The sequence below is a fragment of the Mucor mucedo genome (genome assembly GCF_025094135.1).
Source record: "Mucor mucedo strain NRRL 3635 chromosome Unknown EV154scaffold_129, whole genome shotgun sequence".
NCBI lineage: Eukaryota > Fungi > Mucoromycota > Mucoromycetes > Mucorales > Mucoraceae > Mucor > Mucor mucedo.
The window spans coordinates 24,863-38,735 of record NW_026252413.1 but is presented as its reverse complement, the minus strand read 5'-3'; the positions used below and the strand labels follow the sequence as shown (position 1 = coordinate 38,735).

At 37.6% G+C, this 13,873-nt stretch overlaps 4 protein-coding genes across 4 annotated transcripts; 3 read left to right on the top strand and 1 right to left on the bottom strand.

Moving 5' to 3' along the window:
• Nucleotides 1-47: 47 nt before the first annotated feature.
• Nucleotides 48-1,613, bottom strand: EV154DRAFT_606327 (other/NAK protein kinase). Its single transcript, XM_051607531.1, has 6 exons — nt 1,354-1,613; nt 1,132-1,288; nt 1,008-1,073; nt 650-954; nt 184-592; nt 48-130 (listed from the first exon to the last, which is right to left on the bottom strand). The coding sequence occupies exons 1-6, from the start codon at nt 1,461-1,463 to the stop codon at nt 80-82; spliced, it is 1,098 nt and encodes a 365-aa protein (XP_051452896.1). The 5' UTR covers nt 1,464-1,613; the 3' UTR covers nt 48-79.
• A 1,299-nt stretch (nt 1,614-2,912) lies between these two features.
• On the top strand, nt 2,913-4,912 carry EV154DRAFT_524222 (Cys/Met metabolism PLP-dependent enzyme-domain-containing protein). Its single transcript, XM_051603180.1, has 8 exons — nt 2,913-3,285; nt 3,340-3,422; nt 3,472-3,766; nt 3,820-3,906; nt 3,957-3,982; nt 4,052-4,243; nt 4,296-4,656; nt 4,717-4,912. Exons 1-8 carry the CDS (start codon nt 3,098-3,100, stop codon nt 4,808-4,810), a joined length of 1,326 nt encoding a protein of 441 aa, XP_051452895.1. The 5' UTR covers nt 2,913-3,097; the 3' UTR covers nt 4,811-4,912.
• Nucleotides 4,913-5,093: 181 nt separating this feature from the next.
• On the top strand, nt 5,094-8,118 carry EV154DRAFT_524219 (Cullin). The gene is made up of 6 exons (XM_051603179.1): nt 5,094-5,224; nt 5,278-6,108; nt 6,172-6,858; nt 6,916-7,013; nt 7,076-7,413; nt 7,485-8,118. Exons 2-6 carry the CDS (start codon nt 5,457-5,459, stop codon nt 7,777-7,779), a joined length of 2,070 nt encoding a protein of 689 aa, XP_051452894.1. The 5' UTR covers nt 5,094-5,224; nt 5,278-5,456; the 3' UTR covers nt 7,780-8,118.
• A 460-nt stretch (nt 8,119-8,578) lies between these two features.
• Nucleotides 8,579-13,729, top strand: EV154DRAFT_429024 (kinase-like domain-containing protein; the record flags this gene model as incomplete). The annotated part of the gene is made up of 6 exons (XM_051596447.1): nt 8,579-8,683; nt 8,756-9,424; nt 9,474-9,623; nt 9,813-9,939; nt 10,133-12,986; nt 13,048-13,729. 6 exons carry the CDS (start codon nt 8,579-8,581, stop codon nt 13,727-13,729), a joined length of 4,587 nt encoding a protein of 1,528 aa, XP_051452893.1.
• Between the last annotated feature and the right edge of the window lie 144 nt (nt 13,730-13,873).

Sequence of the window (13,873 nt, the reverse complement as noted above, 5' to 3'; positions counted from 1 at the left end):
ATAATAAACAAATGCCCCCTTCTTTTTTATATCATCACGTCTTATCTCATTATAAAATACAATTTTTGCGACTTTTTTATTATTCGTTTGAACTAGTCTCTTTGGATATATCATCCATTCTTTGCAATACCTAGGAGAAATGATGAGTTTTTTTTCCTTCATATTTTCAAGTTTCATAGTTACCTGGTGAATGTTTGGTCGATCTGCAGGGTTTGCTGTTAACATCCATTTAATAGCATCCTTGACATCTTGTGAATAATGATCGTCTTTGGCAGGAAACTTATACTGGTTATTAAGCACCGCTAATGCGACAGACCCACCTTGGTCCATGTTGACCTCAAAAGGAGACTGCCCATACGCCATAGCAAAGAGTGTGCAACCTAATGACCAGATATCCACTTTTTCATCCAATGTTGTACCAGTCTTTACATCAAATAATTCAGGTGCCCTATAGGGCATTGTACATTGCTCAGCTGCAAGATCTTGTTGTGACAGCGCTTGCTGTCTATTTTCAATATGAATCCGGGCAGGACACGCAGAGCCAAAATCCATCAATATAGGAGTCTCTCCATCGTCAGCAATCAACACATTTCTAGTATTCTTTAGTAACTGGTCGTATTCATCTGTTTATATATGTTATAAAACTTACCCTGGTTTGATATCTCTGTGTGCCCAGGGAACCATTTCTCCTCTCTTTCCAACAGCTACTTGCTCACCGCCGCTCGATTCATCTTGTGGGTTACGGCTTAATAGTGCTTCATCTTGTCGATTTTCATCTTCAGTGGAAATAACCTGACTGGGTTCGTACATAACCCGAGCGCCACCTTGAGCCTTGTATGTATGCAGGGCTTTCACAGCCACACAAATTTCTCGAAACATGCGAATCATATCGGATTCAGGGAAATGCGTCTTGTTTAAATTATGTTTGTTGATTGCATCTTGCAAATTACCTCTCTATTTAAAATCTCAGCACAAATTCCTTTTCTAATGTATGTTAGTGTATTTACCTTGTAATAGGGAAGAAATATATAAATCGTCTTACTACCATCCGACTCTGTAATTGTACTAGAATCCTACATAAAAGATAAAAAGGTTAAACAAATATTCCGATAAAATGACACGAAACCTTACCAACAACTTGATGATATTTTTATGAGAAAATAATCGATATATATCCACTTCTCTTTGTGCTAAATCTGCTTCCTCTGTACCTAATGTACAACGAATCTTCTTTAAAGCATATAAATTACCTGACCCATCCTGGGCTAGATAAACAAATGAAAACCCTCTAAATAACAAGAAAAACATCTTTAATATACCATATATACCACAGTGGGAATTACCAAAGTTTACCCTTCTCCTAGTAGCTTTACAATGCGGTATGCTCTTCCATTGATACTGAGATTAGAACTGGATATACAACATCCCAAAAACATGTCAAATATAGATGCTAGGAACGACATGGAAGCTGCTGTTTATTAATAAGATTGTTGGAGTTATGTCGAGATGGTTATTTTGGTAAAAGACTAGTTGCGAAGCCGATTGTTGCTAGTCGAAATGAATTCAAAGAATGCAGCAGAGAGAAAGTAAGTAAATTAGAATTTGAAATTGGCTGAGGCTCATTTCATTTCCGCCTTCAGCCCAATCGGGCCAAAATAAAAACTAATATTGGTGACACCAAGAGGCTTTATTTTCCTTTTTTAAAAATAACAGCACTGTCAACACCCATAATTTATGTTAATTTACTGCATAATTGTTTAATACGATAGTAAAGAAAAAAAAAAGCCACTCGAATTTTTGCTGATAGCTGATCTCCAGCAAAAGTTGTCAAATATCTTGATCCCTGTTAAATTCGATGTCTTTGTATCGCTGTTGTATCGTCTTTCTCTTCGAGATTATGCTTGGACCACCACACAATCAACTTTAACTTATTGAATATTAGCTTTTTCTCCTTACAGGACATCACTCCTCCCGCCATGTTTACACAATTCTTTACTGAAGGCTTTCAATGGGTACTCGGTAACGATAAAATATATGTACCCTGACAGAAAGCTAACTCCCTCAGTAAACTAAAATGGAGTCCCTTTTTCGAAAATAAGTATGAAGTAGCCAGTGTATCTAATTTTGGTTTGGTCGGAAACAATCGATTCTTTATTATGGCATCCACAGGAGACGGCATGGCAGTTGATATAGCGTAAATTGAGGAGGGTCATTTTAAGTTGAAAATACCTATTAAATAAAACCCTTCACTTATGACACCCAGGATGGTATGATGTCGCATAGAGTGAAGTCAATGAGAATCAACTAGTTGTTTGAAGTGGTGACGGTCCGAAAAAAAAATGTGGGATACAGCACTTGCTATTGTGTCATTTTAAAAATCTGGGTAGAAGATAACGCTCCAGATCGAAAGTACGCTCCGTAATTTTTTAAAAGTTCTATATGCCCACTTTGACACATGCTGATATCATCTTAAAGTAATGTTATCATTCGTGATGTAAGCTATCCAGACGCATGGTAAATTATTATTGAGTAACATGCTGTTTGATTTAGGTAAACCAAATGATTTTTTATGCAAATCTGTTCGATATTATCTATAATTATTGAATGTTATGCTTGCGTCCTTGGCACCCATTCTTGTTTTTTAACATCAATGTTTGCAAGGGTAGTAACCCGTAAACTGAATACGTAAGCTGTATAATAATCCAATAGTATTATTTTCCAAAATCATCGTTTGTCGATAAAAAGTTTCAGGGGATATGCTTTCTCTTGTACATACCTATTTTCGAATTAGTACCTACATAGAACATTGTTTTAATTGAGCCACAATTCCCAAAGCCCACAAAAAAATTATAGATGAAACTATTATTACAATATTTAACTTGTTTGTTGTTTCTTACATAGGCTTTAAGTTTATTTCGGCGTAATGCACAAAAAGGTACATCTTGTTCTTTTATATGCTTGTTGTTGCACAAAGCAATGCGTTTCACCTGAAATATGCGTGTTATTTTTTTGACTGTGGGAAAGCATTTATATTTAACATGAAGGTTGAGCTTAAGCTTTCTCTTTTATCTTCTTCATTCCACATCAAAGAAAAAGAATGACTGAGACAGAAAAAGATCACAGATTTCATTTCGACACCTTACAGCTACATGCTGGACATAGCCCTGATGCGACATCAAGAGCTCGAGCTGTTCCAATTTTTGCTTCAACTTCTTTTGTTTTTGATGATTTTAAACATGCCACTGACCTGATGGAATTTCGTAAGAAAGGGTTTGTCTATTCCCGGTACGTAAGATACAGCACTGATTTGTGTTTACGGTAAAGTTAACATAAATGTAGGCTTTCGAACCCTACTACAGATGTTTTTGAGCAACGCATGGCAGCTCTTGAAGGTGGTGTACTATCCACTGCAACCTCTTCCGGTATGGTTTCGTAAATTTAAAGATGGAGACCAACTGACACTGTTTTCAGGTCAAGCTGCTCAATTTATGACTATAGCTACGCTTTGTAAAACAGGCGACAACCTTATTTCTAGCTCTAGTGTATATGGTGGTACTTACAACCAGCTTAATGTTCTTTTTCCAAGATTGGGCATTAAAACTAAGTTTATTCAAAGTAATGACCCCGAAGATTACCGAAAAGCAATCGATGAAAACACCAAATTAATTTACGTCGAGAGTATCGGTAATCCACAATTCCAAATCCCCGATTTTAGGGCACTAGCCGACGTGGCTCATGAAAACGGTATACCTCTTGTTGTTGACAAGTTAGTATTGCGATTTTATTAAGAAGTATATACTAACACAAATATTGATCAAGTACTTTTGGTGCTGGCGGATATATTGTAAACCCAATTAAGTATGGAGCTGATATTGTTGTACATTCTGCCACGAAATGGATAGGAGGGTAAGCAAATTGTAATATGATTGGACTTTGGAATTTAATCGTTTTTTTAGTCATGGCACGACTATTGGTGGCGTCGGTAAGTGCTATACTCCCAAAAAAGATTAACTATATTAAAGAGCAATCAATTGTTGACAATAAAGTATAGTTGTTGATGCAGGTAATTTCGACTGGGGAAATGGAAAGTTTCCGGATTTTACTGAACCCTCAGCCAGTTATCATGGGCTGCAATTTTGGGATCAATTCGGAAAACTTGCATTCACCTATAGATTTAGATCCGAGTCATTGCGTGATATTGGTGCCTGTCATAACCCTTTCGGATCATTCCTATTGCTCCAAGGTATGTGCATAATATCAACCTAAATAATCATTTTATTAATTATGTACTGCAGGTTTAGAAACTTTATCTCTACGGGTTCAGCGTCATCTCGACAATGCTCTTGAACTGGCTGTATGGCTTTCATCCAGAGAACATGTAACTTGGGTCTCCTATCCAGGTCTTAAAAACCACCCCTCGCATGAGCTCGCAAAAAAATACTTGCACGGATTCGGAGGGGTTTTGACATTTGGAATAAGGGGTTCTCTTAAGGTGTTTATCGAATCTGTTAAGTTAGCGTCCCATTTAGCTAACGTAGGTGATGCCAAAACACTTGTTATAGCGCCTGCTTTAACTACACACAGACAAATGAGTGATCAAGAACAGGAGGATAATGGCATCACAAAAGACATGATCCGAGTTTCTGTCGGTATTGAGTAAGTAAAGTTTAATGTTTTTGGCAGTGAGGCTTTTTCTAATCTTGCTTTATTTTGTAGACATATTGATGATATCAAGTGGGACTTTGCACAAGCATTGAAAAAAGCTAATGCTCCCGTCGAGAAGTTTCTAGACAAATTACATCTTATTTAAGTTCAATATCCTTTATCCTTCCATTGTTAATTTAGATAATGTTTATGAAAATAAAAGTACGATGAAACAATTAAATCACTCTTCGTATGAGAGAAAAAGAAATTATGTTCAACTATAGTCCTTCTCACATATTAGTGCTTAAAAAGAAATCGTTATGCTTAGTACGTTCATGATTTTCTTAGAACTATGTGGTGCATTTCTCGCTGTATTATGATTGGCTAATAATCATCTTATTTTAAGCGGTTCCGCATGGCTTACTGCCCCCTTTTATTCTCTTATTTATCTTTAACAAATGACTCTGCGAAGAAAAGCCATTGATTTCGATCAACATTTTTCACAACTAATTGATATGCTCAATGGCATCTATTCTTTCTCTTCAAAGCAACAACAGATTAAAGGAATGACCATGTATCAGTATGTCTTTTGTAATAATTGTTTAAATTTCCGTTAACATAAAGAACCTGTAGAGTTGTTTATGACATGTGCATTGCCATTCCAAGGCCATTCACAGATAGATTATTTACGGGAATTGCAGAATATATAGATGGTCATACCACCAATGAGTGCAAGGTAATTGGATAATACGATATTCTCTGTCCTCTTCAAATTGTTTTGCAGGAAATATTTATGTCCATCTTCAATGTAGATGATGCTGACCAATGATGACATTGTCACGTCTTATGCTCGTGCATTTGAAAGGTTTGCTTTGGCAGCCGAATACATGTCTCGTGGTTGCTGTTATTTGGACCGTATTAACACATCCAACTATACAGGTGGTAGTCGCTCTGCTAATAGCGCAACTTCTGGAAAATACCGCAAACAGAATGTAGAAGCATTAGCTTTATTGCTATGGAAAAACAATGTTCTCTTTACTATCCGTGATAAATACCAAAACAAACTGTTCTACCAAGTGTTTGAATTGATTCGACAAGACAGAGATGGTGACGATGCACCTCATAGTACAATTAAGTCTGTTGTTACTTCACTGGTTCAGGTCAACTCGTTCACAGAGCAGCCACTTCAATTGTACATTGAAGAATTTGAAAGACCTTATTTGGTCCATACAAAAAGATATTATGAAGCTGAGGCAGCGAGAGAAATTGCAGCAGGAAGTATCAGTGGTTTCATGCAAAGAGCGTCGGATAGATTGCAACAGGAAATCATGCGTAACAATCAGTACTGTCATTCTACATCGCACGGACGTATCGTTAAAGAATTTGAGGCTCAGTATATTACAGCCTATCAGGATCGTATTATCGATGAATTTGAAATCATGTTAAAAGACGAGCGATTTCAAGGTAAAAGTGTTTATCTGTTAAACGAGTTTGCACGTTTACTAAAGCCACAATTATGTTCAAAAGATTGCACACTAGCATACAGCCTATTAAGTCGTATTCCAGACGGATTAAAACCAATTTTGGACATTTATCAAAATTACGTTGCAAAATTAGGCAAAGAAATTGTAACGCAATTAGGATCCAGTGTGACTAAGAACCCCAAATCCTATGTGGACCAGTTACTAGCATTACATCAGAAGTATTATCAGATGAATCAACAAGTATTTTCCTCCGACCCTTTGTTTACTGCCGCTGTGGATAAAGCATTTAGAACTATTATTAATGACACAGCAGGCACGAATTTGCCTGCTAACGGACCCGAAACATTAGCTCGTTATTGCGATATGATGATGAAAAAGAACGCAGGTAAAAAAGAGCCTGCGACCGCAAAGAGAAAGGGGTTAAAGAAACCAGTGGATATGGACGAAGGGGATCAAGAAGAAAGATTGATGAAGATGGTAACTCTTTTCAAATACGTTGAGGATAAAGACGTCTTCCAAAAGTTTTATTCCAGAATGTTGGCCAAGCGTCTCATCTATGGCGCATCTTCTTCCGAGGAGCTAGAAATCAACATGATAAATCGTCTTAAAGAGATCTGCGGTGTGGAATATACAAGTAAATTAAACAAGATGTTTACAGATATGTCACTTAGTAGCGATTTGAATACAAAGTTCAAAAACTTTGTCAAGGAGAAGAATTTGACGGGCCATGGTAAAATAAAGAGAACCATAGCTTTCTGAACACTATACTAATTATAGGGATTACTAGTTAATATGGATATACTCGTTTTAACAGCTGGTGCATGGCCATTAAACCAAAAAGAAGACGTAGGACCAGATACCAACAAAATACAGATACCCACCGTGGTAAGGTTTTATATACATACGTATATTTTTTATACATTATTATTAAGATAACCCTTTGAAAGCTTGAAAATAATATTTCATCATTCGAAACATTTTACGGAAATCAATACAACGGAAGACGTTTATTATGGCAATGGAACTTAACTCGAGGAGAAATCCGTATCAATCATCTCGATAGGAACTATGAACTTCAAGTGAGCTTGTACCAAATGCTCATATTAATTCTGTTTAATGAAGGCACGTCTCTGGCTGTTAATGATATCATACTTCAGTCTGGATTGACAGAAGCAGATACCACCCGAAGTTTAAAACCATTGATCGATATGCATATTTTGGAAACCGTAAATGGCGAACCTTTATCACAAACAAGTGAGATCAAAGTCAACACATCATTTACCAGGTATATATATATATATATATATATAAAAGGGAAAATATGCATGTACTTGTATGCTCATTTTAGATATATAGTAAACGTACAAAGATTAAGGTGACAGCAGCAGCACAAGGTGATAGTCAGCAAGAAAGTCAATCCGCTCGTAAATCTGTCGACGAAGACCGACGCATGTATTTACAAGCAGCAATTGTACGTATCATGAAGTCGCGACAAGTGTTACCCCATGTTCAATTGATCCAAGAGATATTTGACCAAGCCAATTCGAGATTTTCTCCTTCTGTGATCATGATCAAGAAATGCATCGAACAATTGTTGGAGAAACAGTTTATTGCAAGACAAGAGCGGGACACGTATGTTTATGTTGCTTAATAAAATCGACATTTTCGTTACATCCCTGAGAGACGTATCTGCATCTATCATTTTCAGAAAGAATTTTAATTTACAATTGTTGAAATATGTGAGGGCATATTGTCTGTTCGCCAATTTTTTTTTATTATTCTTGTCAGAAATAATGCTTGCTTCAGGCTCGACAGGAAATTTTGACCTCTTTTTCATACATTTATGACTCTATAATTTTTTTGCGTCTGTTACTATTTATATTCATGGAGGCACATTTACTTTGATTCAGTAGCTTTATTTTTTACAGGACTGCACAAAGTATCATGGTATTCGAGAGAGGTTTGGAACATTTGATGGTTTATTTTCACGCGTTAACTATGATCGTTGAATACATCAATCGCTACAATTATCGACAGCCCTAATCAAACTGGAGCGAACTCGTACCAGGACCGAACAGTTCAATCGCTAGCATCTATGGCTTACGGATAGACATTGCCTCACGTGGCAATCTTATGCTAAGACTACGTACACCTTGGCTGTCCTCTGATAAAAGTGGCTGTCCTAAAAAGGAAAATCCAATGACATTGAGCTAGGAAAAAAGGGTCCCATTTGATATTTCGATATCTTTTTTTTTTCTTCTTTCAAATTCTTTCCCACATATACACAGCCCACAAAACAAAATAGTTGAAATGAAATAAAAACTATATACCAATATATTTTTATTTCTCTCTTTCCTTTTTTTACATTTTGAAAAAACCATTCTATTTGAACTTAAAATTATAAACCGACACTAAAACAAAGTAAACTTCTTCATTTTCTTTACTCATCAATGGATCTTAACGAACTGAAAGAAATACAACAAAATGAAATTGAAGCCTTACAGGCAATATTTATGGACGATTATCAAGAAGTTGTCAACAAAACTGCCTGGAAGGTATGGGGACGACATTAATTTTTTTGTTTCTTAAAAAAAAAAGACAAACATTCTTTTCATATGTATTTGTAGGTTTCTCAGCCAGATCATGAATTTATTCTTCACCTGTGCCCATTAGGTGTAGAAGAAAGCGAAGCACATGCCACAGTAGATCTCAAGGTTAGGTTTCCCAAATCCTACCCTATGAAACCACCCGAGCTTCACCTCATTAACCCTCGTGGACTGTCACCCGGTGTTCTACGCCAGTTAACCACCTCATTACAACAAACAGCAAAGCAATTGCAAGGTCAAGAAATGATGTACGATTTGAGCGATCACGTTCGTGCTTTTTTGGCAAACCACAATGCGCCTCCTTCCGCCATATCCAAACTCACCCTTCACGAACAAATGGTCATTCGAAACGAACAGGACTTGAAGGTAGAACGAGAGCGGGAATTAGAAGAGCGAGATAGAAAACGAAAAGAGCGTGAAGCCGAGTTACGAGTACAATCAGATATGATGAATGAAAAGATTCAACAGGATTTAGAAAGGAAAAGAGAACATGCAAGGGCAGCAAGACAACAGCGACAAGAATTGGGTTTTACAGATGGTGGTGAGGATATTGTAGATGATGATTATCATCATTCACATCTAAATGAAGATCCTTCTTCTTTTATGGATACAACGGAAATCAAGCTGATCCATTTTGAAAACCAAATCACTTTACCTATATCTAAGGAGGAATCTGGAGCCTTATCCAAGGTAAGATCTAGTTATATGATACAAGATCAGAAATTTACATGTTTTATAGATAATTTCTTTTCATACTGTGGCAATAGGTCCTTGTGTTGGTAAAGGCATTGTCGGAGAAACATTTTCGGCTCAACCTGTAAATTACCAGTTGACAGATGGTGGTACAGAAGACATAGAGAGTTTGCCATGCTTACTGGCGATAAAAAGGGTTGATGTCACAGGCTCTTATTATACCACACAAGCAGGCAAACGCAAACTACAAGATATCGAACGAGAACTTGATCGTTTGAGATCAATTCAACACCCTCATATTGTCAGTATATACGATGCTAGATTAGATCGTACAAGAATGGATCGAAACTCATGGATTTTACACATCTTGATGGAATATGAACAGGGTGGTAGTCTATACGACTTGTTAAAAAAATGTGGCGGCGGATTACGGCTGGCGATCATTCGAAAATACATTAAGCAATTATTGTGGGCTTTAAATCATATTCATTTAAATGGGTTTGTGTGCAAAGGTAAAACTTTCCGTTTATTTCGCAACTTGCATGAATCGTCTAACTTTTTTTTCTCTAGATATCCGATCCAATAGTATTTTTTGCAGTAATAATCAGTCTGTGAAACTAGCTGATATCAGTTACAACAAACGATTACATGGTATGTTTCTCAAGTAAACCAAATGCAGAAGGGGGTACATAACGTTTTGTATAGATTTAAATAAATCCAATTTCCTGGTGGAATCGGAGGACAGAGAAAATAAAGTATCAGATCACACATGGCCGTCACCTGAGTTACGTGAACGTCCAGGAGTTTATGGCCGCAAGAACGATATTTGGTGTCTTGGTGTCGTATTTATCGAAATGCTTTGGGGAGTAGACGTCACAAAGGAATTTGGCGACTTTGAAGCATTTATGCGTACTGCTGCTTCCGAACTACCTCCTGTTGCAAACGAATTTGCTAGACGTATATTAGAGCCAGACCCAAAAAAGAGACCCACAGCAATTGATCTCATGAACGATCCTTTTTTTGCTGGAGATAATGAGTCCATGATTGCGGAGCAAGCAGCCCCACCTGTCTTTTCCTCCAATGTTGCGCCTCACATCAATTCAAACAATATAGTAAAACCATCTTCACCTCAGCTTTTTGAGCCTTCCATGGCCGTTAACCACGACTTTAACAAATCTATATATCCACCCAATAATCAAGCTTTAGCCAACAATAACAACAGTAGTGTTCAACTCATTTCGGATACGTCTGTTACAACCAACATAAGCACTTCACGTTATAAAGCGGATTTCGAAGAAATCGAGTTTTTAGGTAAAGGAGGTTTTGGAGAAGTCATCAAAGCCCGCAATCGATTAGACGGCCGCCTTTATGCTATCAAGAAGATCCGTTTAGACCCCAAAGACAGTGAGGACTTACGAAAAATTTTAAGAGAAGTGCACTCATTGTCCAGTTTGCATCATCAATACGTTGTGCGATATTTTGCTACCTGGTTTGAGGATGAAGATGGATCTGGTTATAAAGACAGCGATGATGAGAGTTTTTCCGAATCTGAGTCAGATTATGATGACGAAGAGGATGATGGAGATGTCAGTGCTTATAAACAACAACAGCATGATTTTCTTTCTGTAGATCAACAGTCTAAAAGTAAAAGTAAAAGTTATTCAGCTATTCAATTTGACGACGATGACGAGAGCTCCAGTGAGGATGATGATGAGGATGGAGATTCGACACCGTATGAAGGAATTGATGACGATGACGATAATGATTTTATCTCCTTTGCTGCAGAGACAACAGAGAGCGACGGAGCAACAACAGATACGGTATCTACAAAGAAGCCTAAGCTAGTTCGCACAGCGTTAGAAAATCTTAAAAAGGAAAAGAGTTCTGAAAGTCAAAAGAGGTATCAATGTCGCACACGAGTCCTATACATCCAAATGGAATATTGCGAGAAAAAGACTCTTCGTGATGTAATTGATGAAGGAATTGATGAGCAGGAAGCTTGGCGTTTATTTCGTCAGATTTTGGAAGGCTTGGTGCATATCCATTCGCAAGGCATGATTCATCGTGATTTGAAGCCTGCAAATATTTTCTTGGATTCAAACAATGATGTTAAAATCGGTGACTTTGGTCTGGCCACCACTAATCAAACTTTAGTAGATGGTGCAGCTCTCTCTAAGTTGTCAAGTCAACATCGTGTAAATGACCGATTTAGTGCGAACCCATCTTCCTCTCCCGCCGATAGTTTATCTGCCAGCTATGCAGGTTACTCTGTTTCAAGTGCCCATGTTGGTATTGATGAAAGTATGACAACAGGTGTTGGTACAACGTTCTATGTATCTCCTGAGGTTATGGTAGACCCTACTACGGGCACGACATCGGGGATGCGATATAATCAAAAAGTGGATATGTACTCGCTTGGCATCATCTTTTTCGAAATGTGCTATGATCTATCTACCGGAATGCAACGTGTGATTGTCTTGAATGAGCTCCGTAATGGAAAGTTTCCTGAAGACTTCCCAGCACATTATGTCAATCAAAAGAAGATTATCGCTATACTCTTGTCGCCTCAACCCAAAGATCGACCCAATAGTTTCGAGTTGCTACGTAGTGATCTTTTACCCCCCAAACTAGAAGATGAATATATCAAGGAATGTGTTCGCACTATTGCCAACCCTAACACGCCTTATTACGATAAACTCATGACAGCTATGTTCTCCCAATCCGCCGATAGACATAAGGATTTCACCTATGATTATCAAACGAATGCAGAGACCACCTTTGATCCCTTTAGTCATGTATTCTTCGATCATATTAGAGACCAGATGACTAAAGTATTTCGCAGACATGGAGCCATAGATGTATCTGCACCATTGCTGATACCCAAAAACGATCTTTATGAATGGAACTGGAAGAATCCTGTTTATCTCATGGACTCACAAGGTGCTTTAAACCAATTGCCCTATGATCAAACCGTACCCTTTGCAAGATACATTGCACGTCAAAAGGGATTTCCCGAATTAAAAAGGTTTACCTTTGACAAAGTTTATCGAGAAAACCAAAGCGGAGGACAACCTGAAGCAGTCCTGGAAGCAGATTTTGATATCGTTCACAAGGAAACCGCTCCTATGGTCCCTGATGCCGAAGTTTTAAAAGTGGTAGAGGAAGTATTGGAAGAATTACCACCTTATAAAAACGGAGGATTTTATTTCATGATCAACCACACAGGAATAACAGATATCATCTTGGATAGTTGTCGTGTCCCGCCCGATATTCGAAAAGGTGTGCTTGTTGCGCTTTCAAGTCTAGGTCGTGCCCCATCTTTTGCAGCGGTGCGAAATATCCTCAAGTTAAAATATCACCTGCAAAGAAGCGTATTAGATGAATTGTCCATGTTCAATGTAAATGGTGAACTGGAATATATTGTGAAAAAGATCGAAGGCTTATTACCACCGACCCACAAAGCGAAATTTAGGGAACATATCAATGATTTGCGTACATTAATTTCTGTGAGTAAGCATATCGGCATTCACCACAAGATAATATTTCATCCTTTATTAGTGTAAAGTATATCAGTCATCATTCTTTTTAAAAAAACAGTCAGTCTAATACTTTATATACAGATACAACAATCATTTTTACAAGAATGGGATGGTATTTGAAACAGTAGCGGATACAATTGACTCAAAAAGAAAAGACGTGCTGGCTGTAGGAGGACGTTACGACTGGCTCGTACAACACTTTGCCCATCCCAACGCCACAGCTAACCGTAAACTACGCGCCGTCGGTGTCAATATCGCGGTGCAAAAGCTTATTCGTCATTTGGATATGCACCAGTCAGAGCAAGTAAAATATCTTATGAAAGCCAAGAACGAAAAAATGCGAAGTTTTGGTCTTTGGGCACCGAAACGATCCGATGTCTATGTTGCTAGCTTTGGTAAAGTCCTTATCCAAGAACGTCTTGAAATTGTTAAAGAGTTATGGAATCATGGTATTCGTGCAGAATTTCAATATAATGATGGCGATTATTTAACACCAGAAGAATTGGTTTCTTTATGTAAGAAGGCGAGTATAAATTGGATCGTAATCATCAAACATAAAAGTTCAGAGAGCAAATCAAGTAGTGATTCATCTACCGCTGTTAAAGTGAAGGATGTCTTGCGTCGTACGGAAACTGAAGTGAGTAAATCGGATCTCAGTATTTGGTTATCCAACGAGATTAGTGAACAGATGAGAGTAGATTCTGTGGCAAGAGTAAAGAGCAAACATGACTTAAAGTCAAAGGATACATCAGATTCAGGTTAGTTTTTTTTTATTTATTTATTTCACACATGTTTTTACTGACAGGTTTCTTTAGTGCGAAATGACCCCTTCTCTCATGACTTGTCAAAAAGTGAAGGCATGGAACAAAAGGCCAATTACGATGTCAATATTGTCTTTACAGAAGGC